This window comes from Podarcis muralis, chromosome 3 (assembly GCF_964188315.1).
Source record: "Podarcis muralis chromosome 3, rPodMur119.hap1.1, whole genome shotgun sequence".
NCBI lineage: Eukaryota > Metazoa > Chordata > Lepidosauria > Squamata > Lacertidae > Podarcis > Podarcis muralis.
The window spans coordinates 25,356,689-25,382,102 of NC_135657.1; the positions used below are offsets into that span (position 1 = coordinate 25,356,689).

At 47.5% G+C, this 25,414-nt stretch overlaps 1 protein-coding gene across 1 annotated transcript; it reads right to left on the minus strand.

Moving 5' to 3' along the window:
* Window positions 1–13,459: 13,459 nt before the first annotated feature.
* Window positions 13,460–23,576, minus strand: SLC30A1 (solute carrier family 30 member 1). Its single transcript, XM_028724708.2, has 2 exons — window positions 22,671–23,576; window positions 13,460–18,739 (listed from the first exon to the last, which is right to left on the minus strand). The coding sequence occupies exons 1-2, from the start codon at window positions 23,269–23,271 to the stop codon at window positions 17,841–17,843; spliced, it is 1,500 nt and encodes a 499-aa protein (XP_028580541.2). The 5' UTR covers window positions 23,272–23,576; the 3' UTR covers window positions 13,460–17,840.
* Window positions 23,577–25,414: the final 1,838 nt, after the last annotated feature.

Genomic DNA, 25,414 nt, shown 5'->3' on the forward strand with positions numbered 1-25,414 from the left:
CATTAACAATACATTTAAACATTGATACAGTCATCTTTGTCTACACATACAGATACAGTGGTACCTCGGTTTTCGAACATCTCCATTGACAAACGTTTTGGTTTTTGAACGCTGTAAACCCGGAAGTAAATGCTTTGGTTTCGAACATGCCTCGGAAGTTGAACGTGTTCTGCAGCTTCCACTGGGTGTAAGATCCTGAGGCCTAGCTGACGGCTATTGAGTTTTTGGTTTTCAAACGTTTCAGAACTTGAACGGTCTTCCGGAACGGATTATGTTCGAAAACAGAGGTACCACTGTATGCTGTCTAAATGTGCAAATATGTATCTACGTAAAGCTCGTGTTTATAAGGAGTGCGTTTGAATGTAGCGAAGGCTTTAAAGTCTTCAAACCATTGCCTGAGAGGCAGTGATTGGTGCAAGGTTACGCAGTGAGCTTCCTGACTGAATGGGGATTTGAACCCTGGCCTATCAGGTCTTACTCTAACCTCTGCACTGCACTGTCTCTCATTCACAATTCGCTTATCATGAATTGACCTGGTGTTTAGCTAGCACATCTGGACACACTGTATGCACATGGGCTGTAGTTCATGAGAGTCTCTCTTTCAATCCCACCTAACTCTGCTTCCAAAGACATCCTGTGCACTGTTGACAAAGTCCTACAGGCTTAAGAGCAGAACTGCTGAGTCTGGCATATATCCTAGCCTTTAGACCTTGTACTCTCGCACTCAACATGTTATGCGGGGATTCGTGGTAGACAAGGAAAAAGTTGCTCCAAAGGCAGCAAGTAAAACAGTGCACAACCTTGCTGCTTTAAAATCCTTATAAAAAAATGTCTACTGTTTTCATTCTATTTTTTTAATCTTTTTTTTGTTTTGTTTTATTTTGTTTTTGTTTGTTTGTTTTTAGCTTTCCCTATTTTATCTGTAAGGGACGCGGGTGGCGCTGTGGGTAAAACCTCAGCGCCTAGGGCTTGCCGATCGAAAGGTCGGCGGTTCGAATCCCCGTGGCGGGGTGCGCTCCCGTTGTTCGGTCCCAGCGCCTGCCAACCTAGCAGTTCGAAAGCACCCCCAGGTGCAAGTAGATAAATAGGGACCACTTACTAGCGGGAAGGTAAACAGCGTTTCTGTGTGCGGCTCTGGCTCGCCAGAGCAGTGATGTCACGCTGGCCACGTGACCCGGAAGTGTCTCCAGACAGCGCTGGCCCCCGGCCTATAGAGTGAGATGGGCACACAACCCTAGAGTCTGTCAAGACTGGCCCGTACGGGCAGGGGTACCTTTACCTATTTTATCTGTAAGCCACCTTGAATCCTTATCAGGGAAAAAGGCAGGGTATAAATAATGTTTGTTTGTTTGTTTGTTTGTTTGTTTGTTTGTTTGTTTGTTTGTTTGTTTGTCACCCATCTGACTGGGTTGTCTCAGCCACTCTGGGAGGCTCCCAATAAAATATTAAAAATGCAATAAAACACCCACCCAGGCCAGGTGAAAAAGGCCTGCAAGTCTTCCAGGACTCACAACCAATATGGTCAGGATATCCCCTCTTCAAATCTTGCCTTGCCCATAAACTCATTAGGTGGCCTTACACATGTCTCTCACACACACCTTCAAACGCACCCTACTGCTCCTCTGTGCTGACAGTAGCACAAAGTCTTGGCTCATTGTCTATCTGGCAACGTCCTTACATATTGACTCAGACAGCAGTCTTTCATTCATTCGCACTGGGGCCTGACTTTCATAGTGAATTGCTAGCATTATTTACAAATGCAATCCTATTAATAGCGCAACCACTTGAATCTGGCTCTTCGCTCTTCGCTGTGGTTTTGGCTGCAGCCATATATCATTCCAGAGGTGCCTTGCTGCGATGCTTAGTTGGCAGGCAATTCTGGTGCACAGTGCATTTCAAAGTCTCACCATTAAGCCATTCAGGTTGGCAGAATTATGAACAGGTGTGCTGTAGGGTTAAGTCCATAAGGGCCTGCCTGGAATATTTTTGTAAAATTAACAAGGCAGCCTGACTGATGGACTGGTTCTACAGCAAAGACCCACTTGGACTTGAAGTTTCAAAATCTGGGAAAGGCCCAAAGCCCCAGATTCAGTCGCTGGCATCTCTCGTGTAGGACTGGGAATGTCTCCTGCATGTACCCCTGGAAAGCCTCCACCAGTCAATTCAATTCAATTTAATGCCTCTATAATATGAGCCAACATCCAAGACTGGGATCAGAGACACCAACAAACTCAAATCCAGCTTGATTTCAAATTAAACCTCCACAAATCACCACAACAATTTATAGCAATTTTATTTAACTCCATGTCTAGAGGGCTGCCCTGTGTGTTTCAAAGCTGTTATCGTCACTCAAAAGAAACCAGACAATTTCTGCCAGGGTGTTCCTGCATGCCTGTGTGAAGAAAGGTTTCAGAAAGCAGGTCTCTATATACAGGGCAGGCTAACAGATAATGAGTGAGGTCTTGCACCCGAGATTCACCACAAATACAAAAGCTGTCTGCGTATGGGACCTTGTTGTAGTGGGAATCACTTGGAAACGCAGCTCAGTAGAGGCATTTCTGAAGGAAACTGGTGAGAGTTTGGTCAGATAACTAGCTCTAAAATGCTCTGTTCTCAAGAGTTTCTGATTAATTGCAGTTCCCCTTTGGATTCTACCCAAGAGAGCCAATCCCTTAGTTGACACTTATTCAAGGTCAAAGCCTCCACCAGTCTGTATAGACCAGGGGTCTGCAACCTTTAAGACAAAAAGAGCCACTTTGACCCGTTTCCGAAGAAAAAAAAACTGGGAGCCGCAAAACTCGTCATTATAAAAATAACTTCTTTGTCACCTTTTTATTATTTCTTTGTTTGACCCCTCAGAATTACTCCTCCTCATAGAAATAAACGTTAAATTAACAAGTTACCTTTTTGTGTGTGTGTGTGTGTGTGTGTGTTCTTCACTCCCCTTCAAAACAGTGACCAGCGTACATGCCCCCTTTCAATGCAGTGACCAGCATACATGCCCCTTACAATGTAGCGGGCAGGCGGGCGGGAAGGTGACGTCGGGACGGTGCGTGACTAACGCATGCACCGCCCCCGTGCGACGTCACAGCCAGTACAGCGCCCGCCACAGTGGGGGAGTGTCGGGGCGCACAATGCGCCTCCTCCCCTCACTAGTATCTGCCCTGGAGCTGCGGCAAAGGTGTAAAAGAGCCACATGCAGCTCCGGAGCCGCGGGTTGCAGACCCCTGGTATAGACAGTACAGAGCTAAATGGAGCAATGTTCAGACTTAGTATAAGGCTGCTTCCTATATTCCAGAAGAAGAAGAAGAGTTTGGATTTGATATCCCGCCTTTCACTCCCTTAAAGGAGTCTCAAAGCGGCTAACATTCTCCTTTCCCTTCCTCCCCCACAACAAACACTCTGTGAGGTGAGTGGGGCTGAGAGACTTCAGAGAAGTGTGACTGGCCCAAGGTCACCCAGCAGCTGCATGTGGAGGAGCGGAGACACGAACCCAGTTCCCCAGATTACGAGACTACCGCTCTTAACCACTACACCACACTGGCTTCAGAACTCAATACATATTAGCACAGCCTTACCAAAGAACACGGATATGCATCTGAGACTGCAACTCTATGCCGACTTACCTGACAGTCAGTAGGGCTTACTTTTCCATAGACAAGTATAAGATTGCACTGTGAAACGCATATCACAAGATTGTAAATGAGCAAAAAATGCTGGGACATTCTCCAAAAACCAGCATAAATGAAACAAAAAAGCGTGCAGACACATTGTTTTTATATATACATTAGTTTTAAAATGGTTGATTTCTCTGTTATTTTGATAAATGTCATTTTATTGCTATTTCCTTATGAACGTTATATATCATTTTATGTAAACCACTTAGAGCTTTTTTTAATTAAGAGGCATATAAATCTGGATCGATTGCATCCCTCTGAGTGCCTTTACAGAAGCCAGGAGCAGGCTTGGTCTACACATGCAGCGGGATGGAGTTTGAGGGGGTGGGATTAGAGAATTCTGAGCATAGCTGCCCACTTTTCCCTTTTCTTGTGAGGAATCCTATTCGGAATAAGGGAATTTCCCTTAAAAAAGGGGGAAAGTTGACAGCTGTGATCCTGAGATGGTAGAGTCTGGAGTGTACCATTTCACACTGCGTGTAGGAGCACCAGTTTTGGATGCTCCTCTCTGTAAAAAAACAACTCCAAAAAAATTAAGAATTGCACAGTCTACTCCTGCACAGTTCTAAGCCCAGTTTATTCCTTGTGATACTGGTTTTCTGTCTGCAGGGTTGTTTTCTTTCCTACAAGAGAGCATGCAAATATGGAATTCTGCACCAGAAATCTAGTGGAGCATTCTGTTCTCCCACCTCCAAGCTCCTCTGCCTCATGAGTAGACCAGGCCTCAGTTTCACCCAGTGGCATTTCATAAACTGTGAGAAAGGAATATCCGGTCCTCACTTATTGAGACACACAGCAGCTCATATTGAACACATGGGCTGAGATACATGCGGCCAGTTCAGGCAAACCAAACGGTCTGTGGTAGCCAATGGATTTCTGAGCTTTTTTATTAAAAAAAATTCAGATTGGATCTTAGTGCTAAACCAAAGGCTGCTTTCCTTTTGAAAAAATGTTTTCCCTTACAGCATAAAGGGGCTGCTGCCAAAACAAGAGGCAAAAGCACCTGCAGCCCATGAGTCTAGTTCAGTCAGGCCCAAAGTCCGTTTTGGGGGCCTAATTCGGCCCGCCGGTCAATTAAATCCGTCGCCCGTGGCAGTATATGTCATGGAGTAAAAAAGCTCAGCAACTTCAATTCTTTAAAAAGCTTTGGTCAGCCCTCACACATGTTCACTTCAAATCTGCCCCCCTTTGAAAAAAGTTTCGGTTCCCCTGGTCTAGTTGTTTCACACAGCACATTGTAAAAGCCAACTGTTAAACTGGTATTCACTTCATAGGTGTCAGGGGTTCAGGAGCAGAGGGACAGGAAAGGGAGGAAGTAGAGACCGAGGGAGAGGAATCTGAGGGAGAAGTCAGCGATGATAGCCATCCGAGGTCTCTAAGTCTCTCCAGTGAATCAGAGGATTCACAGAAAGGGGCCCCAGTGGTCAGAGCCAGGGGGTTGCCAGAGGGAACACCCCAGGAAGGAGGGGCCAGAGGGGACTCAGAGAGCAGCAGCTGGAAATCGGGACCAGCTTCCCCACCGGAGAGCAGTAAGGGGGAGGAGTCCCAAACATCGGCAGCAGGCAGCCTTCCGTCAGCGGAAGGACAGGAGTCAGGGTTAGCCACGCCTGCATCAGAGAGCGAGGTAACGGTCAAAAGGAAGGTCAGGGGCAGCGCACGCGCGCCAAGTTCAAATGTACAGGAGGGGGGCGCAATGGGCAGTCCGGAGAGAGAGCCGGGTCCCAAAGCCCGCCGGAGAGAAGGGGAGGAGTCCGAAGGGTCCGCTTCCGAGGCATCCAGGAAGGAAGGCACCCAGGGGGGTAGTAGGACCCAGAGGAGGAAGGAGAAACGTAGAAGGTGGAGTAAGGCTAGAGTCTTAAGCTGGTGTACGGGGGGCGGAGACTCAGACGAGGCTTCGCTGGTCTAGGGTCTAGACGTAGAGACGCACGCTAGTGCTTGAAAATGGAAACTAAATGTCAATAAAGACTTTTGTACGGTTCTAATGGCTAGCGTTGGTCTTCTGTGAGCTGAGACCGGGAGGCAGTCTCTGACAGTAAGCCTCGTCTCTCAGTATCATCGGTTTTCTTCGCCTCAAGCATCGCTAAGGAAGCGAGGCAGGGAGGGTAGAAGACTGGTGCCTTGCGAGCTCACAAGAGTCAGGCAAGATGACTACAGAACAGAAAATAGCTTCCCTGCAAGAAGCGGTGACACTACTCAACGCTGAAATAATCGCTTCCAGGAAGAGAGAGGAAGAAGCGGCAGCTGCCTGCAGAGATCTTCAAGCCAGGTTGGAAGGGCTTGTAAAGCAGGGGATCCCAGTACCCAGATCCGAGGGGATCGGTTTGGGGAAGAGAGGAGGCAGCATTGTATCTCATTTTGATGGGAATTTGCAGCAGTACCCCAATTTCCGAGCAGATGTGCTGTTTGCGCTGCAGCTGCTGGAAAGAGACTTTAGAGATGAGCGGGAGAAAGTGGGGTTTATTTTGTCTCATTTGCATGGGGACGCGAAAGCATGGCTGCGCAACCTGTGGAGGGATAAGGATCCAGCGCTCCAAAGCGCAGATGCGTTCATTAAGGCGATGGACTCCTGTTTCTTATCCAAAATAGACCTTGACATTGCCCGGAGGGACATATTTGGGCTAAGACAAGGGAAAGCCAGCGTAAGGCAGTATCATTCCCGGTTTTTTGCATTGGTCAACGCGCTGAATTGGGATAAGGATTCTCCGCCGGTTAGAGACCTTTTTTGGGAGGGTCTGAATGCACAGATCAAGGATGAGATGGCAAGGGGAGAGAGACCCACAACCACTCAACAAGTGGTTGAAAGAGCGCTGTCTATTGGGGTGAGGCAGGAAGAACGCCCGTGGAGCAAAGAAGAAGGGCGTTGGGGACGCTCACCAGCGAGAGTGCCCTCCCTCTTGCCCAGAGAGGCAGCGCGTGCGCAGTCCACGCCTCCACAGGGAGGGGGCGAGGAGCAGATGGAGATTGGCGGTGCTAGGGCTCACTCAGCTACCAGAGCCTTAACGCCGGGAGCAGTAAAATCGAAGCTGCCTAGAAGGAACAGGAAGTGTTATATATGTGAGAGTGCAGAGCACATGGCGAAAGAGTGTCCCCAGAGGATTTTCAAGCACACTGCAGCTTCAGTGACAGTATTGGAAACAACTCAGCAGAGAGCACCACAGCAGGGAAACGACCAAGTCTGGCTGGAAGAGGAGGCACTGGGGCCCAGCCAGACGAGTCAGTGAGGAAGTCCCCAGAGATTTTGCAGCCCACAGACCCCCTCCCGCCCAAGCCAGTGGTGCAGCTAACCGCATCGCTTCAGCTGCCCAATGGACTCACCTTAGAAGTGCCTATTACAATTGACTCTGGCAGTAACGCAGACTTTATAGGATTGGAGTTCATTCAACAACACAACGTAGCATTACTGCCAGCCACACTGCCCCTGAAGGTTGTCACGGTGGATGGCAGGGAACTGCTAGGGGGGCAGGTGGTGCAGCAGACGCCGCCTATGGTGATGCAAATTGGGAATCACCGGGAAGTCATCAGTTTCAATGTCACCCAACTGTCCGACACGCCTATAGTATTAGGCATGAGTTGGCTGCACAGACACAGCCCAGCATTGGCGTGGTACCAGCGCCAACTGACTTTTGGATCCTCCTACTGTGCAGAACACTGCATTATACCCAGCCCGGAAGGGGAAGAGGAGGACCCGCAGTTACAGTTGGGCACGCTGCAAGCAGTACCCCACAAGTATGCGGAGTTTTTGGAGGTATTCTGCGAGAAGGAGGCGGACAAGCTACCCCCTCACAGACCCTATGATTGCAAGATTGACCTCCTGCCGGGGGCGACGCTGCCAACTGGGAAACTGTACTCCATGTCTGAGGATGAACTGCAAGAACTCAGGGAGTTCATAGATCACAATTTGAAGCGTGGGTTCATCCGGGAGTCGAAAGCGGTGGGAGGCAGTCCCGTATTCTTTGTGAAGAAGCGGGACACGCCCCAACGGAGGCTGGTGGTGGACTTCAGAATCTTGAATTCGAAAACCAAGCCCTCAGCTTTCCCCATGCCCAAGATAGACGACCTGCTCGCGACGGTGCGGAAAGGACGCGTTTTCACCAAGCTGGATCTACGTGGCGCGTACAACCTGATTCGCATGCGCGACGGCGACGAGTGGAAGACGGCCATGTTCACGCCACTGGGCACCTACGAATACAGAGTTATGCCCTTCGGATTACAAAATGGCTCTCACACTTTCCAAGCCTTTATGCATCACGTGCTGGCGGGGCTCCTTTACAAGAAGTGCGTATGCTTCCTGGACGACATCCTGATTTTTTCAGAATCGCGAGAGGCGCACGAGAGGGATGTCAGGGAAGTTCTGCAGAGACTGAAGGAGCACAGGCTGTACGCCAAACTGGAGAAGTGCCAGTTCGACGTGACGGAGGTGGATTTCCTGGGCTACAAGTTGTCGGACACGGGGCTCGCCATGGACAGCGCCAAGGTTCGCGCAGTTTTGGACTGGAAAAGCCCACGCAATCGGAAGGAAGTCCAGCGGTTTGTCGGTTTTGCCAACTTTTACCGCAAGTTCATCAAGGGATTTGCCATGCAGACAGCGGCCATCACCGACACGCTCAGCTCCAAGAAGAAGAAATTCATCTGGACGGAGCAAGCGGAGCAGTCCTTTCAGAAACTCAAGCGTCTCTTCGCGTCCGAAGAGCAGCTGCTGCATGTGAATCCCAGCAGACCCATGAGGGTGGAGACAGACGCCTCAGACAGAGCCGTGGGAGCTGTCCTGTTGCAACAAGACCAGCAGGGGGACTGGAGGCCGTGCGCCTTCTACTCGAGGAAGCTCAGCAAGTCGGAGCAGAATTACACTATCTGGGACAGGGAGTTGCTAGCCATACATGCAGCATTCAAGGCATGGAGGCACTTCCTCATCGGAGCCAGACATACAGTGCAGGTCCACACGGACCACAAGAATCTGGAGTACTGGCGCACGGCTAGGTTCCTCAACCAGAGACACATTAGATGGGCAGAGTTCTTCGCGGACTTCGACTTCAAGATAGAGTACATCCCAGGCGACAACAACGTGATGGCGGATGCATTGTCCAGAAAGCCGCAATACCTGGAGGAGGCGGCACCGTCGGCGGCCAAGCACATTTTCGCACCGGAAGCATGGGCATGCGCATCGGCAACCGTGGACCTGGACGCCGTACGTCGCGCGCTGCGGGAAGACCCCTTCGCACGGGCCAAGATGGAGGAGGTGCACAGGGGCACAGCGAGGGCCGACGAGTTCCAGATTCGCGATGGGTTGCTCCTCCACAAGGGAGCACTCTACGTGCCGGGAGACGACCTCCGCGCAAGGGTCCTGCAGCAGCTACACAACGCTCCCACCGCAGGGCACTTTGGCAAAGAAAAGACTGTCGAACTCGTAGCCAGAGACTTTTGGTGGCCCAAGATGCGGGGGGAAGTAGCGGATTACGTCTCGAGATGTGACACCTGCCAAAGGGCCAAGTCAGTTCACAGACCGCCGGCGGGACTGCTGGAACCGCTGCAGACACCGTCTGAACCGTGGGAGAGGGTGGCCCTGGACTTCGTCACGGATCTGCCCAGCTCGAGGGGAAAGACAGCAGTGCTAGTGGTGGTGGACATGTTTACTAAGATGGCACACTTCATTCCGTGTGCGAAGGTAGCCACGGCAGAGCAGACCGCCAAACTGTTCATAGACCACGTGTTCAAAGTCCACGGTCTGCCACGGTCTATTCTCTCCGACCGGGGGCGACAGTTCATCTCGAACTTCTGGCAGAAGCTGATGGGCATTCTGAACGTCAAAGTCAATTTGGCGTCGGCGAGACACCCGCAGACCAATGGGCAAGCGGAGAGGGTCAACGCCATCATGCAGCAGTACCTGAGATGCTACGCCAACCAGCAGCCCACGACATGGGTGGACTACCTGCCGCTCGCCGAGTTCGCTTACAACAATACGAAGCACGTGTCGACGGGGGTGACGCCGTTCTTCGCCAACAACGGGAGGCATCCCAGAACCTTCCCGGGTTTAGAGAGAGTGGGGGAGGGGGAGCCACAGGCAGCGGAAGCCTTAGCGTCGGAGTTGCAGGAAGTCCACGAACAACTCAGGAGGCAGTTAGAACTAGCAAAGCACGCATACAAGGTGCAGGCCGACAGACACAGAAGAGTTGGGGAAGACATACAGGTGGGTGACTGGGTCTGGTTAGCAGCGCAAGCAGTGCCGACCAGATCATTAGCTAAGAAGAAGCTAGGACATAAGCAGCTAGGACCTTACCAAGTCCAGGCGCAGGTCAATCCAGTGGCCTTCCGGTTGGCTCTTCCGGAGGGTTCCAGAATGCATCCGGTGTTCCATAGATCGGTGCTCACGCCCTACAAAGCACCTCATAGGTTTCAGGAGCCAGACACAGCACCAGACCAGAGCAGTGAAGGGCCCAGAGTGAGGGGGTCGCCTAGGAGGGGACACATCAATGAGGTCACAGAGATTTTGGACTCCAGATGGGGGGAAGAGGGAGTAGAATATTTCCTAGCCAGAGAGGGTACCCCGGCCAGTGCCAACAGCTGGGTACCGGACTATGCCTTGGAGGAACCGCTGCTCAAAGAGGAGTTTCATGCCCTCTTCCCGCACAGGCCCATGCCAGCAGAGTATTTCGACGACTGGCTTTTCACACCCACTCTTTCAGCCAGCACATTCCTGGGGTTCGACTCTGACGAGGAACAGGCACCAGTCCCCAGCTCCCAGGTGGGTTCGCCACCGGGGTCTGCCTCAGACCACTCGTATTGGTGGGACGATCAACCAGAGGAGCAGTGGCGCAGGAAGTGGCTGAGGGGTCCTTGGATGGGACCACCCGAAGAGGGGGAGAGGGGCGAGACGGACATGGACGTGTTGGGGGACAACGTGGGGTTCGAGCACGAAGACAGAGAGATGGAAGCAGAGGAGAGCGACGTTGACGAGTACATGGGGGACGAACTGTATCCTGCAAGCACCCCCGCTACGACGGAGCACCCAGTACCCGCACCGGAAGGAGGGGAGGGGGGAAGGGGGGGCTTCGAGGGGGGGATGGATGTCAGGGGTTCAGGAGCAGAGGGACAGGAAAGGGAGGAAGTAGAGACCGAGGGAGAGGAATCTGAGGGAGAAGTCAGCGAGGGTAGCCATCCGAGGTCTCTAAGTCTCTCCAGTGAATCAGAGGATTCACAGAAAGGGGCCCCAGTGGTCAGAGCCAGGGGGTTGCCAGAGGGAACACCCCAGGAAGGAGGGGCCAGAGGGGACTCAGAGAGCAGCAGCTGGAAATCGGGACCAGCTTCCCCACCGGAGAGCAGTAAGGGGGAGGAGTCCCAAACATCGGCAGCAGGCAGCCTTCCGTCAGCGGAAGGACAGGAGTCAGGGTTAGCCACGCCTGCATCAGAGAGCGAGGTAACGGTCAAAAGGAAGGTCAGGGGCAGCGCGCGCGCGCCAAGTTCAAATGTACAGGAGGGGGGCGCAATGGGCAGTCCGGAGAGAGAGCCGGGTCCCAAAGCCCGCCGGAGAGAAGGGGAGGAGTCCGAAGGGTCCGCTTCCGAGGCATCCAGGAAGGAAGGCACCCAGGGGGGTAGTAGGACCCAGAGGAGGAAGGAGAAACGTAGAAGGTGGAGTAAGGCTAGAGTCTTAAGCTGGTGTACGGGGGGCGGAGACTCAGACGAGGCTTCGCTGGTCTAGGGTCTAGACGTAGAGACGCACGCTAGTGCTTGAAAATGGAAACTAAATGTCAATAAAGACTTTTGTACGGTTCTAATGGCTAGCGTTGGTCTTCTGTGAGCTGAGACCGGGAGGCAGTCTCTGACAATAGGTTTTTCTGTTTCCTTCGTGGCTAGCCCAATATATTTTGCTGCCTGAGGCACTGCAATAAATGACATCCCTCCCCCAGTCAAGGTGCAGAGTGCCCCAAACCAGCTAAGTTATTTTAGCACCCGAGGCAGAAAATCCCTCGTGCATCTTACCCCACCCTCACAGCCAAAATACAACTTTCAGCACTTTCATAGCAGTCAAAAATTGAGCTAAGGTAGCAATCTCGTTCTGCCTAATGTCAGAACTGGCCCCAGTTCTCCCGCAGCCAAACTAGTAATAATAGCACATTTCCCACCAAATGATTCTCCCACCCGGATAATCTTCAGAAGCAGGGAGCTTCACCGTGCTGAAATGACACAGATGCTTTAAGCCAATGTGTAGACAGTGAATCCATATGGATTTAACTTAATTTATGCATCTGCATTTCGGAAGGAGTGCACAATGCATGCTGCCAGGACAGCTGCTCCAAGATGCAGGTGCCAATTCTATACAAGGGAAGGATCTATGAAGAATGCACTGAAGCATGTCACTGAACTCGTCAAGGCAGGATCAAGTCAAGGTCTTTATCAGCCACCTATATGCAAATGAATGCTCTGCTCCGGAGGTCAGTCTATAAAGTGTTTGTAGAGGTTTTCTAGTGTCCGACTACAGACATTCGAAAACAAAGCGCTTGGGGTCTAAACAAAGAAACCCACCCCAGCCTATATTTGTATCAACCAAAGTAGTTGCATTTTCCAGAAACATGAACAGCAGGTGCTTTAAAGTTGAAGCAAGAATGTTAGACCTCTTGCATCACAAGCGAAAAACATGTGTAATTCCAAGGGGAAGAACAAGATTTTCCCAAAGCAGTTTATGTCTTCATTGCTCTTTCATCTACCCAGGTGTGTGATCCATGAGATTTTTTTTATTTTTTGCTTCCCTGGATAGTTTCCTTTATGGACACTTTAAAGACACGCTGAAGACCTGTGTGGCAGTGTTTAATCTCTTCTGCCTTTGATCTGCCCAAGTCTTCCTCCCATTTTAGCCTTGGCAAAATTAGGACTTCAACAAAATGTTTATGGGCTTCTCTCTTAACAGGCATTGTGACAGACAACAAGAACTTGCTTTTCCTTTTAGTTCTTCTGTAACAAAGGGCTGCTTGGTGCAACCTTTGAGCCAGCAGAAATTTGCATATAGGCACTGCAACTACTTGAGATGTCAGCAACCACATATTAATGCTATGCAATTTTCTTTTATGGACTTTTTAGCTAATGCACCCCTGATAAAACTATGCACAGAACTAATTGTATGGTGGGTAGACTTGATAAGCTGTTCAGAATCAGGGAGGTGAAGATTTGATCTAGATTCTGCTGCTTCTTGATTTTCTGACTGTCTCAACATGTGCACAGCCCTAGCAGTCAGATTAGGTTGCGGGGTGTGAAAGCATTTCTAGACCTATGCTCCCTAACTGGCCTGGGGCTTAAAATTTGGTGAAAAACTGGGCCCTTGTTAGCCAGATCTCACGTCTCAGAACTCTACTTAAACTAACCTTGCATTACTTACACACACACCCCACTGTGAACAAATTCATTTAGCCAAACCTCCAGTTAGAAATGTTTTTGATGTTACCAAATCAATTTCAGTAAGCGAAGGGGTGTTTAAAAGAGGAGAAACAAAGGACCCTGCCAAGTTTCATGTTTTATACAGCAACATTTATTTCCTTTTCGGTTTTCAGGTTTTAGGCAAGGAAACACAGAGTCATAACTGGTTTAGCAGAAGCCTGTTGTCACTGGCATGATGTCGCGAGATACAGATATGCCAATTATGTCTCCGAAGCATTGGTTTCGAATACGACCCATAGAATTTGAGAGATGCCTCTCTAGCTACCACTGAGCATAAGGGTTTGGAGACTAAGCTCAAGAACACTTAACACAGAGAGAGCGCAAGTGGGGGAGGGGAAAAAATCAGGCTCACACATTGGTAAGACATGGAAGTGTTCTTCACACAGGCATTTTAATGACAAACCCAGGATCACAGAGGTATGAAAGCTCCTGTTATAAGTAAGGCTGCATTTGGCTTACCAAAAAAATTAAAAAAAATCTGTCACATATGTTCTTATTTCAGGCACATGAAGCATTATAGTACCTTTCAGTCCACCAAGAGGTGAAGCAATGGTGCAAGATAGAACCAAAATAGAATATTTACTGTAATATTCAATAATTGTTTTGTAAACATAAGCCAGGGTCCCAGAAGGCTACATCGATGCTGTTATGAAATTAAAGCAGCATATTTAAATATTGTACTTAATACCCTTAAATACATAATACTCCTTTCACGAGAAACTTAAAAAGTCAAAAAGCAGAGGACGTAGTGTTAAAGTTGGTTCCCCGCCCCATCAATGAGAAAATTCAGAAAGTGCATTCTAGTCTAAACAGTTTCCCATTATCTCAGTGGAGTCAGTGCCAGAGCTGCTCTCAGTGCTCTTAAATGAGTCTCTGAACAGAAACTTCATTTGCATACAGCAAGAGTTAAGAGGTGCTCAGAGGCTGGGAGAGGGGGGGGGGAAGGAGAGCAGATTTTATAAGATAACAAATACATCTTCAGCACTACTTGCTTCCAGCACTTTAAGTGGTTTTGAAACATTCTCCAGAACTTTAGGTACCACTGTTAAACACTCAGTTTTGTTTTGTAAAGGTAATTTATTTGGGTAGTATTCAGCGACGTTTTGCTCAAAATAGTCCCACTGAAATTAGTGGGCATTACTAAGCTATGCCCTTTAATTTCCACAGGGCTGCTCTTGAGTAAAAGGCTGAATACCACCCTTTGTATTAGAGGCTGTTTCTACAAATATTTCGTGATGCAGCAAACAGACCCTAAGTGTTCAATCATTTCAAATCTCTTTGAGCAGCTTCATATATTAACAGTCAGTGAATACAAGAGTGTGTTTTCACAATGAAACTTGTAATGTGAGGTGGCTTAGCACTCTGTTCATTGCAATACCCCAGAAAGCTATGGTCTAGTTTTCGCTGCAAAACTTCAGCAGAATAAACTGGCACAGCCACTTCACCACAAATGCATGTCCTGAGCACAGTGTGTTAATTACTTTTATCTACATGGAACAGCCTTCAACACCACTAGCATTCAGGAGAAAAATACTACCTTATACAAGAATTTGCAAAACTGGCTTCAATATTTTCATATAGAATCAAGTACAAAAAATGCCTCCTGTAGTTTGGAGGTACTCCAGCTGTTCCATTTTTTCCAAACGTACCTAAGACAGCTGACATACCGGAAACAATTACCTGCAAAAGCAGAGATGAACACAACATATTCTGTTGTAAAAGCCAAGCTATTGCATAATAATAATAATAGCAATAATAATAATCAGGACCACACCTGGTACACAATTAGCTGCTTTTCTCCCTTACCACTGCAGTGCAAACTCAATATGAGAGTCAAAGTTCGTGCTTTAGAGAGACGCAGCAGTCTTTGAAAAAAGCTATTACCATATTGCAAAGTATACTAACCCAGAAATTAAAAAAATAAAATAAAATTGGCCCATCAGGGGACAGATGAGGTTAAAAGTGAGACTCTATTGAACTAGAATGTTTACTATGTGGGATATAGACCACACACATTTTAAAAAGAGGGAGGGAGGGAGAGACAGAGAGTGAGCAAGCTCATACTTCAAGCACTAAAAAGATAGGAAACCTTGGCTTCAAGATCCAGAATTTACAGTATTATTGTAGCTTTTCTGCCTGTCCATCAATATATGCCTGCCCGTTCCCAGCTATACCAATCTAGCCATGTCAATGTGAAAAAAGAGCAGCTGAAAAAAATCTTATTAAAATACAGCTCCATGAGAATTGTACAGCAGTTTTTACATGCGTGCAATAATACGTGAGGGACAAACTGGGAGTATTAACAAACAAGTGGCCTTTATAACAAAGAGCCCAGAAGGCAAAGGGGTAGATGTATTTGATCATTTCACAAATACACCTTTCCAACACTTTACAGCTTGTTAACAGAATAATTTTGTTCTGAAAAAATGAGGTTTGACTGCAACACTGCTGAGCAGGAGGTGCAGAGTGGAAGCCACTGATCACTTGCTTTGTTTGCAATTCCATGTCAAGAATGACAAATTAGTGACTTTTCATTTTGAAGTTGGGGAACAAACCTAAATAGCCATATAATAAAAGAGCCTGCATTTAAACAATGCAAATTACACTCTCCCCCCCTCACCAAAAAGGTAAAGTAGCAATGCATAAGGAAGACCTCAACAGTCCTCCTTCCTGGTTCTACAGCAATTGTACATGAATCAACTGTTGGAATAACTAAAATATATAAGAAAATTTTGCAATCCCATAAAGACTTCCAATAAGGGCTCTTAAAAATGCTTTAGAAATAGCATTAATGCCACCTCTGATTTAAGAATGAGCTCTATTTTTAATTGATCAAGAACAGGTAAAGGCTAGTTGAGATCCAGAAACCTATTGCCTAGCATCCTTGCATTCAACATAAGATTAGCCTCTGCAACTTCAATAGAACTAAGGTGGCCGATTTTAAGAGGATTAGCCAAGTGGCTTGACTGCAATCCACAAATTTGTGCAGCAATTCCATTTCTGAACAGGAAGCACTAACTGCTCCTCAAAACCAAAGAGCAGAAAAGTTTGAAGTAGGCTAGAATTTCCTCCAACACATGCCTTCACTACACAAAATGTGTTCCAGGTTATGAGAATTGACTGGTGGAGGAGTTCAGATGTCACAATATGCCATAGTTTATTGATAGGAAGAAGGCCCAAATAGTCTCAAGCTCCTGCTGCTCCTCTGTGTGGCTACAAGGAGGTCAAAAGCTTTCACTTCTGGTTTTGTTTTTGTTTTATTAGCTTCAGTTGAGCACAATTCACCATTATATCCAAAACCTAAACTGTGGATAAACTATGATTTGTTGAAACAAGCCTGCTTCACAACCTATAGTTTGAAGTTGATTTGTTTCAACCACATCTTTTTTAATAATTATTATTGAGTTTGGATGAACTGAACAGCTGCAATTGAGCAAGTGGATGTGAAAGCTTCTGGTCTCTTCACAGCTGAATCTCAAAGCTCACTCATGTCACAATAAGCCAAGGTGTGCTACATCCTTCTCCAACCTGATGCCCTCCTGGTGGTTTTGGACTAAAACTCATCATCCCTGGCCACTGCCATGTTGATTGGAGCAGAGAGGAGTTGCAGTTCAAAACATCTGGAAGGCACCAGGTTTGAGGAGGTTGATTTGAAACTGCTTAGTAAGTTGTAACAGTTGCTTCATGAAGCAGCTGCCTGTATTGTGTTAGAAAGAATGCATTTCAGCTGCACGTTGGGTAAAATGGCTCATCACAGCTCATCATGAAATACATCAAATGAGAATATATTAATGTTTATATACTGCTAAATTCCATGCTTTTTTTAAAAAAAGTAAAGAACATTCTTTTAACTCAAAACTAGATGTAATCCAGACAATATTTACTCTTCCATTTCGGCAAGGCATAGATGACACCACAATGACAAATATCAGCTGTTTCTAGTTCTGGCATAAATTTACTTGAAAGTAAGGGGTTCTTTAAAAATTCTTAAACCTATACAATTGGGGAATGCACAAACTGAGATGCCTTTAAAAGGACTGCTCAATTTCTGTCTTAAAAGTTATCCTTACAGTCATGTGGATATGCATATCTTTTACAAATCCTATTTTCAAAGCAGCCATTTTTCATTAGGCCCCCAGTACAACACAAAAACAGGGTTTGTTTTTTTAATCAACCAGTACTAGATATGTTTTAAGATGCTACTACTAATACTATGGAGTACAACCTACATGAAATAGGGTTCACTTATTCATGTATAAGGGGAAAAAAATCCTCAAATAGTCTACCTTAAAAAAATAATTCTGCCAACTTTGGCTTCCTTTCTTTATGGTTTGTAAAACATTCACATTCACACGCACAATAAGTAGAAAGGCTTCTTCCTGGATTTCTCTAACACATACTGATTTCCAAATGGAGAAATGGGTTGCTGAAGAACTCAATTTTAATTTTTAATCCAAAAAAAAAAGCATCTTGGCAGAAATGTTGATACTGGTTCTCCAGAGTTGTTGAAGCATCTGTAAACTTTTCGGTGCAATTCAACTAAAAGTTAACACAAGCGCATATTGTGTTGGGACGGCACAATTATATCCTTTCAAACAGGCAGCCTAGATTTAAGTATTGTGACCAGAACAGGGATTTAAACAATTACAATACTTTGCAACTTGTCTCTTTAATGCTAGTCTTTCTTCTCAAAATCAACCTGTGGTTGAATGCAGACTTCACTCAGCACAACTTTGGGAATTACAAAGATGATTCAAATTGTTTGTTAGGATCTTCCCCAAGCTTTACAGCAGTCATACACTCTGATTTAGTCCTCCTGGTTTTGTGCTGTGAAGAGTCAACGGCTATTTCAGAGAAAGAAATAGAAACGGAAGGGGACTTATCGGTCTTCTTTGCACTAGTCTTTTCCGTAGATCCACAACACTGCTTCAGAGCACACTGGGTTCTGCAGGGAAGTTCACATTTGGTTACAGCCTCCCCAATAGTAAACTCAGGCTGTATGGTTGTTGCATGTATCCCTTCATCATGAAATATCTCTTTAATATCCTTCGCAACTTTCAGGTACGTTTCTGGGTCCTTAAATTTAATGTGAGCAGTGCCAATGATCCTGCTTCCTGCCAGCTGCCAAACATGCAATTCATGGACAGCTTCAACTTCTTCCAGTTTGCGGAGTTTCGTATTTAAAGAACGAATATCAATTTGTTTCGGAACAGTTTGCAAAAGGATAAGAGCGGATTCTTTAAGAAGTGGGTAAGTTGTATAGAGCAGAATGCAAACCATTATGAGACACAATGCAGGATCTAAATATAGAACCCAGCAGGGACCAGCTACAGGAATTTTCCATAACTCAGTTGCATTCATTCTAGAAGACAACTGAGTAATGTTTTCTGCACAATCGTCATTGATACATGGGTTAATACAAGGCCCATCCTTAGGGCAAGGAGTCCAGTAAGCGTAAAATACTAAAGCATTCACCACAACAATAACGGAGCCCAGGGCATCTCCAAGAACATGAAGAAATACTCCACGCATATTGAGTTGACCACTAGTGTCTTCGTCAGGTTCTATGTCCAGAGAGGTGTCATTATCAATATTCCCATTTGGTTGAAGTTCCATTTGGTTCTCTTTTGCCCCATCACCTGCAAACACAAGAGCAACATTGTTACATGGATAGGAAGCCTTGTGGGGTGGGTTAACAGATGCTAGCAATATTGGGGACAATATAATATTTGGAGGAGGGGAGTTATGGAAGGCAGTTCTCTTTGTAGAGTTTTGGAACCACTAGAATACACACACCGCATTACAGAATAATGACTTGTTACAGCAACCAAGTCAGTGGTTTTTCAAACACTAGAGAAGTCTTCTTTTCAGATCCCAGACCCACTTTTAACAGCAACCTGTAATAAGGAATCCCAATATTAATATTTTAATAATATAACCACCTTTCTGCTCTTCTCATTTTGGGGGGTGGGGTGGGGTGGGAATATCCTAACCCAAGAGGATAAAAACAACAAAATGGTGGTATTACTGCTAGTCTAGATTGGGCGTTTGTCCCAGCTATGGGTTCTGACTTTTAATCTAGAAACACTGATTCAGAGCATTCAAAGGATTCCATGTATTCTCAGTATTCCTTATTATAACACTAAAGTAGGTCACTATTATATCTGTATTACAAGGGAGCCAGCTGAGAGAGGGTGGCTTGATGGTGGCAGAGCTACGAATTGAATGGAGGCTTCTAAGTTCAGAATCACAACACTACACTAGCTCTCATGTATTGTTTTATTAAATTAGGTAATGATTCAGTAAGATTGGGTGGAAAGGGAGGGAAGGTTAAAGGAGCATGCAGTCTGTGTGCAGCAAGGAATGGGGAGAGAAGTGAGACATTTCATATTTTACAAAAAATAAAGCTCCAGTCTGCACAACAGCTGAAATATGTTACTACCATGAAAAATCATGTCACAGATATGAAGCAGCTTATACATGCCTACATGTCCACAATGAAATGGCAGAGAAGCCATGTCACTAAAATGGCAGGTGGTGTCTATCAAAAAAGAGTGGCATCTGTCAAGACTGTATGAAGTCAAATGCCATTACTGCAGCCTTTGTTATGCAAGTATTATTTTGAACTGGAATTTATTCCAACTTTGAATTTTGTTGAAACAAACATGCACCCATCCTCCTTTACGAGTGTGCCCTCAATTCTGATTCAAATAAAAGGGACTGTCCCAGATACTAGTAGTTTTGAGAAACCTCTCTGCAGCTTTTTGACACAAGCAATTGTTCTCACACTAGAATATCACACAAATGGATTTGTCAATACAAACCAGCCATTACATCAAAGGAGATTTTTCTTTTTGAGAACTGAAAAAAGTTTTTGAGATATTCACGCATGGATACTGAGCAAAATTTTGCCTGGTGATTTCACCAATATAACCGGTAGAACTGGAAACCATCACAACTCCCACACTTGTTTCACCAGGTAAACTCCACCTATATAATGTACTTTACAAGTCCCAGAAGTAGCATCCTCAAGTGAGTTCAAGAGTTATGTTCATGCATACTAAAAAAAGAAGACAGCTTTTAAAAGCAGCAGAAAGTCAAGGCCTGCTAACAGGTATATGCTTAAGATATTAACTAAGCACACTGATACAACACTATTAGGCTTCATGACCTGCAGCTATAGGACCTACACAAGAAATCCTCCTTCCTGTTTTGCACCAAGAAATAAAGCTCAGTGAATAAGCCAGCATATTGCCTAATTGTGATAGTCTCACCTTGCCAGGCCTAACATTTATCACCTCCAACTATTGCCGGACTAAGTTTATGCCCCACTAGTATTTTGCAAAACTTACGTTCAACTGAAAATCCTTACTATACATGGGGTAGGACATACAAGGTTTGCCATGCTTGGAATAACTTTTTAAAAATATATTTAATTCCATTCACGTGCAGTTCAGTAGGTAGCATCATCTGTTGACAGCTAATCATCCTTCAACTGTATGGACTAGCTTCAGTTGAAAACTCTGGGCCACATACAGCCCTAGAGGAAGAAGAGTGTGCTACCTAGGTGTCAATACTGAGGATGGCTGGTGGGCTGTAGAAATAAGACATGCACCCTCTAGAGACAGAAAGAGAGAAGTCGGTCCACTTCTCTATGAAAGGGAACTTTGCCATACAACTACTTGGCCAGATCCTACCAGCTGTCATAATATGCCGCCTGACTATTATCCTAGCACTGACTCCCTATTAAAACATGAAATAGAGATGTAAAATAATTTACTGGCATAAACTAAAATTATATTAAATGTAATGTATTGCCATATATTTCCATTTATTTCTAGATAACAAATTCTTTCATCTGAGATGTTGCTAGGATCAATTATGAGTTCCAGTGGCCTGAAATTAAGAGATGACAGTCCAACTACATAGGGCCTTTATTTTCATTTTTTTACAAAAACCAAATTACTAATGATAAAAGCTTTAATGAAAACAAAATTAAGCAAGAATACCAAAGCAGAGCGAAGTAGTTCAGCTGACATAGCAATGAGCAACAATGTAAACATTTGTAACACTCCACTTTTATTTTGGTACTATCCCAGGAAATTAGATCGGGCTGAATAGGTCTTTAATATTCTGACTACACTGATGGTTTTGCAATATTTCAAGTCTGTAGAAGAGCTGTAAGCAACACTTATAAACAGACACTGTATTCTGTAGGATCAGAAATAAAACAAAACTGCTTTTTCATAAGGAATTTTACATTCCACATCTTTAGTCATGATCATTGTCATCTATGGATAATATGCTTCCTACCGCAACTTGGCTCCATTTAAAGACCTGGCAAAAGGGGAAGTGCTTCTAGTTACTGGAACCAATACCATGCAAAGGCTTTGGGTGTAGATCAGGAATGTCAGCAGAGTTCATTCTGCTCATCAGGAATGTTGGGAAGGCAGTTAACAGAAGCTGCAGCTTCCTGTGAGCTTTGCCACTCTGTCTACTTTAATGCAACGTGTTAACCCTTACACAGTGGGTTCTGCAGATTTCCCCATGAGCCCAAATTGTGCTATAGGATATAAAGTTTCCTTCATCAAGCTGTAACAGAAAGAAGGCTGATTGTAGGACCTCAGTTGTCAAAACTGTTCTGAGAAGTCCAAGGGTTTCTCAGTGGCAAGAACATTAACAGCAGTAACTTCCTCTGTAGCAGCTTGTCCACCACTACTGAATTTCCCCTGCAATGCATGGTCACAGGAACTTATGGTTCCTAAAGTCATACTTTTCATTAACGTAGGATGGAAGGCATACCTGACCTGGCTTATGTGCTTTAAAATTTGCATCAGACTCCTCTGCAAGGTTCAAAGGTAGACATGCTGGGTTGTCTCAGCAGACATCTTGGGAAGGGGACTCTAAAGGTAAGAAATTTGAAAAGCACTTTCCTTGCGTTCTGCGAGAGCTTAATGCCACCAGCAAAGGCTGTGAAATGTTGGTGGCTTTCATGTAGGGAATTCAAGGTACTTATTCTAAAAAGTAAGGTGTGTTCCTGTTCTGTACAAAGGGGTCCTTCCATAAAACAGAACGAATGGGTGCTGCAGCAGCTTTTGTTAACTGCCTTCCCAACATTCCTGATGGGCAGAATGAGCTCCTTGACATTCCTTGATCTACACCCAAAGCCTTTGCATGGTATTGGTTTCCAGTAGCACTTCCCCTTTTGCCAGGTCTTTAAATGGAACCAAGTTGCAATAGGAGGCAGATTATGCACCGACCACAACTACCACCACACAACTACAAGAACTGAAGTGTGCAACTCCTTATGAAAGGGCAGTTTCATTTTATCTTTAAACCTACAGAATGCAAATGTCTGCTTAGAAGTGCTCTTTCTTGTGCAGACTAGAAATACTGCCAGGCTATCAGCTTAGTGGGAATATTAAAGACCTGTTCAGCCCAATAACCTGATTCTGATGGAGGCTCCGACCGCTTCCGGGTACCCCTTATATTCGGGGCTGTGCCTGGGAGAAGCCAGGCATCCCCGGGCAGAGGGGAGGCCTGCTCGCCCACTCTCTCCCCCCAGCTCACCTAGCTTCTCCAGGCTGACTCCATTGAAGCTGCTGAAATTGTCCACCAGGGTGTTGGTCTCCTCCTCTTTCTGCCGCTCTCCGGGAGGCTGCTCTGCCTTGCCCCGGCGCCGGTGGCCCCCTCCTCCTCCTCCGCCGTGCGAGTGGCCGTGACCTCCTCCTCCGCCGCCGTGCTGGTGGAAGAGACAGAGCCCCAGGACGTTGACCAGGAGCCCCGCGGCGCCGACGCCGATGACCACCCAGGGCTGCTTGATCTCGTTGGGCTCGGTGAAGCGCTCGACGGCCTCGAGCAGGATGGTGAAGCAGAGGGCCGTCAGGAAGACGGCGTTGACCAGCGCGCCCATCACCTCGGCGCGCACCCAGCCGAAGGTGTTCTTCTTGGTGGCGCGGGTGCGCTCGGCGAAGCGCACGGCCACCAGCGCCACCACCAGCGCCATCACGTCCGACAGCATGTGGAAGGAGTCCGACAGCATGGCCAGCGAGTCCGTCACGCGGCTCACCGCCACCTCCACCACGAAGAAGAGGAAGGTCAGCGCCAGCATGCACATCAGGCGCGCCCGGCGGCACCCGTGCCGGCGCCGGACCGGAGCCTCCGCGCCCATCTTCGCCCGAGACGGAGCGGACCCGGCGGGAACCAGGCGGCGCCCACGAAGCGGCCGCTGTCGCCGAGGGAGGTGGGGGAGCGGCGGCCGGCGGCTCTTCGACTGCGCCTCGCCCGCTTCAGGCTCCTCTGCTTCCGCTCTCCTCGGCCGCCGCCTCCGTCTGCTCGAAGGAGAACCACCAGCAGCGGCACCGCCGTTCTTTGCAGACGGTTTGAAACTAAACTTTGCACCCGAACCCCCTCGCACTCCTTTCCACACGGAACCCCAGAGCCGCCCGCCGCGCGGGCCCGCCCACTCGGGGCCTCCTCATTGGCGACGGCTCCCGGCAACCGCGCCGCCCGCCGCCAGGGCCCGCCCACCGCCGGCTCGCTCATTGGCGGCAGCCCCGGCAACAGGGCGGGGACCGGTCACGCCTCCCCGCGAGCTGATTGGCACCCAGACGGCCTCGCGACCAGTCCCAACCGCCACGCCTACACGCGGCTTTGCGATTCGCCCGCCGAACCTCCGGCTTGGTATGGGGGGGCGGGGGCGCGGCCTCGGGGGGCGGGGCGCTGGTTTCGATTGGGGGGACGCGGTCAGCCGCGGTGTGCGGCAGCCTATCAGCCTTGGCTTTCCGCTCCTCGCTCGGTTCTGCCTCCGCCTCCGAAAGAGTCATTTTTTCGGGACTGGTGCAAAACGTGGTTGCGCTGAAGGAACAGAAGAGCCTTCTTCCTCCTTCGCCCCGCCCCTCCCTCCCCTCCACCCGCGCGCATCGCCCCGGTTTTCCACACGGCCCACCAGTGGAACGCGGCATTTACCTCACAGCGGCTCTTTTACACCCGGCCCGAGCTTCCCCTTTCCGCCTCGGCGATACTGACAGGCTGACCCTCCCGCTCTTGGCAGCCGCGCCCGGACACGGGGCGAGTGTGAGGAGGGCGCTGGGGCATGTGTGAACCTGTCAGTGCGCACGCGATACACCGCGCTCTTCCCCTTCGCAACACCCAAGGGCAACGCTTCCCGTGTAGCGATGTCCCCGTGTGCGTCAAAAGCAATAACAACAGCAACAACAACACATTTCCCTACATTTCTAGGCTCCCCTGCCTCGGGGGCGCCTACATATCTCTTGCCTCACCATCCTCTTGCAATGTAGGTCGTGCCCGGGGGAAAAACACGGCTGGCCCAAGATCGCCCAAAGAGTATTGTGGCACCTTATGTAACAATAGATCTTGCTCGCCCTTTAGGGTGGCCACAAAACACTCGTGTTATTTAACCCGCTCACAGCCTCTCGCAACATCCAAATAAGTGAGCAAGACTCGCCCATACCATAAGGGATATGGCAGGGTGGAGGGGCAAACCATCCCTATTCTAGGTCATATTTACTGCTTTGGGACCTTACAAAACATCTTGGCTTGTGTTCTCCTGTGCTCAGGCCTCCCTAGATAGCAGCCTGCCCAAAACATTGAGGGTCCTGCTTTTCTTCTCTTGGTTGATAAGGTGAATCCTCCAAAAAACAAACAGATGCCAAAGCTACTAAGAATCCCAAATGCACACACATTTCCATGTTGTCACCTCTCCTGGCAAAGCAATGCGTGTTCTCCTAGCCGTAGGGACACCACCTACCACACATACTTGAGTCGAAATGTATTAATATCGGCTTGCAGTCAATGCCCATCCATCTCTGGCCACCTTGCCTTATGATGCACAAGTGGTTCATGACATCCAGGCTTTGACCATACCGACACTAAAACAAATACACCAGCCCTCCCATCTCAGTCTAACAGGCCCTGATGAGGCACCCCATCTAGTGCCGGATATTGTGACAGCCATAAATTCTTCCTCTGAAACATGTTTGTGAAGGTCTGGAAGTCCTATATTCCACACGGAGCTATCTGTAAAGTGTCCATGAATCTGGTATACTCACAGATTTCACAACCACTGCTTATAGTTTAGGTATTAAACTGATTGATTCAGTCACCATTCAGATTACCACCTTGCTCTGAACAACCTAGATTATACAATAATTGTTCTGCCAGAATTTAATCAGCCAGCCAGCCAGCCAGCCATTTTTATCTTAACCATAAGTCTCAACAGAAATCAAACCATCCCCAGCAGAAGGCTGTTACTGGAATTTGGCCCTTGGGATATGTAATTCTGCCTGGGGGCT

Coding starts and splice junctions, on each gene's coding strand:
- SLC30A1 (XM_028724708.2), bottom strand. CDS start 23,271: ATGGGCGCGGAGGCTCCGGTCCGGCGCCGGCACGGGTGCCGCCGGGCG. Junction 18,740..22,670: donor AGTCAGCCTGGAGAAGCTAG/GTGAGCTGGGGG, acceptor TTGTGTTTGCAG/GTGATGGGGCAAAAGAGAAC.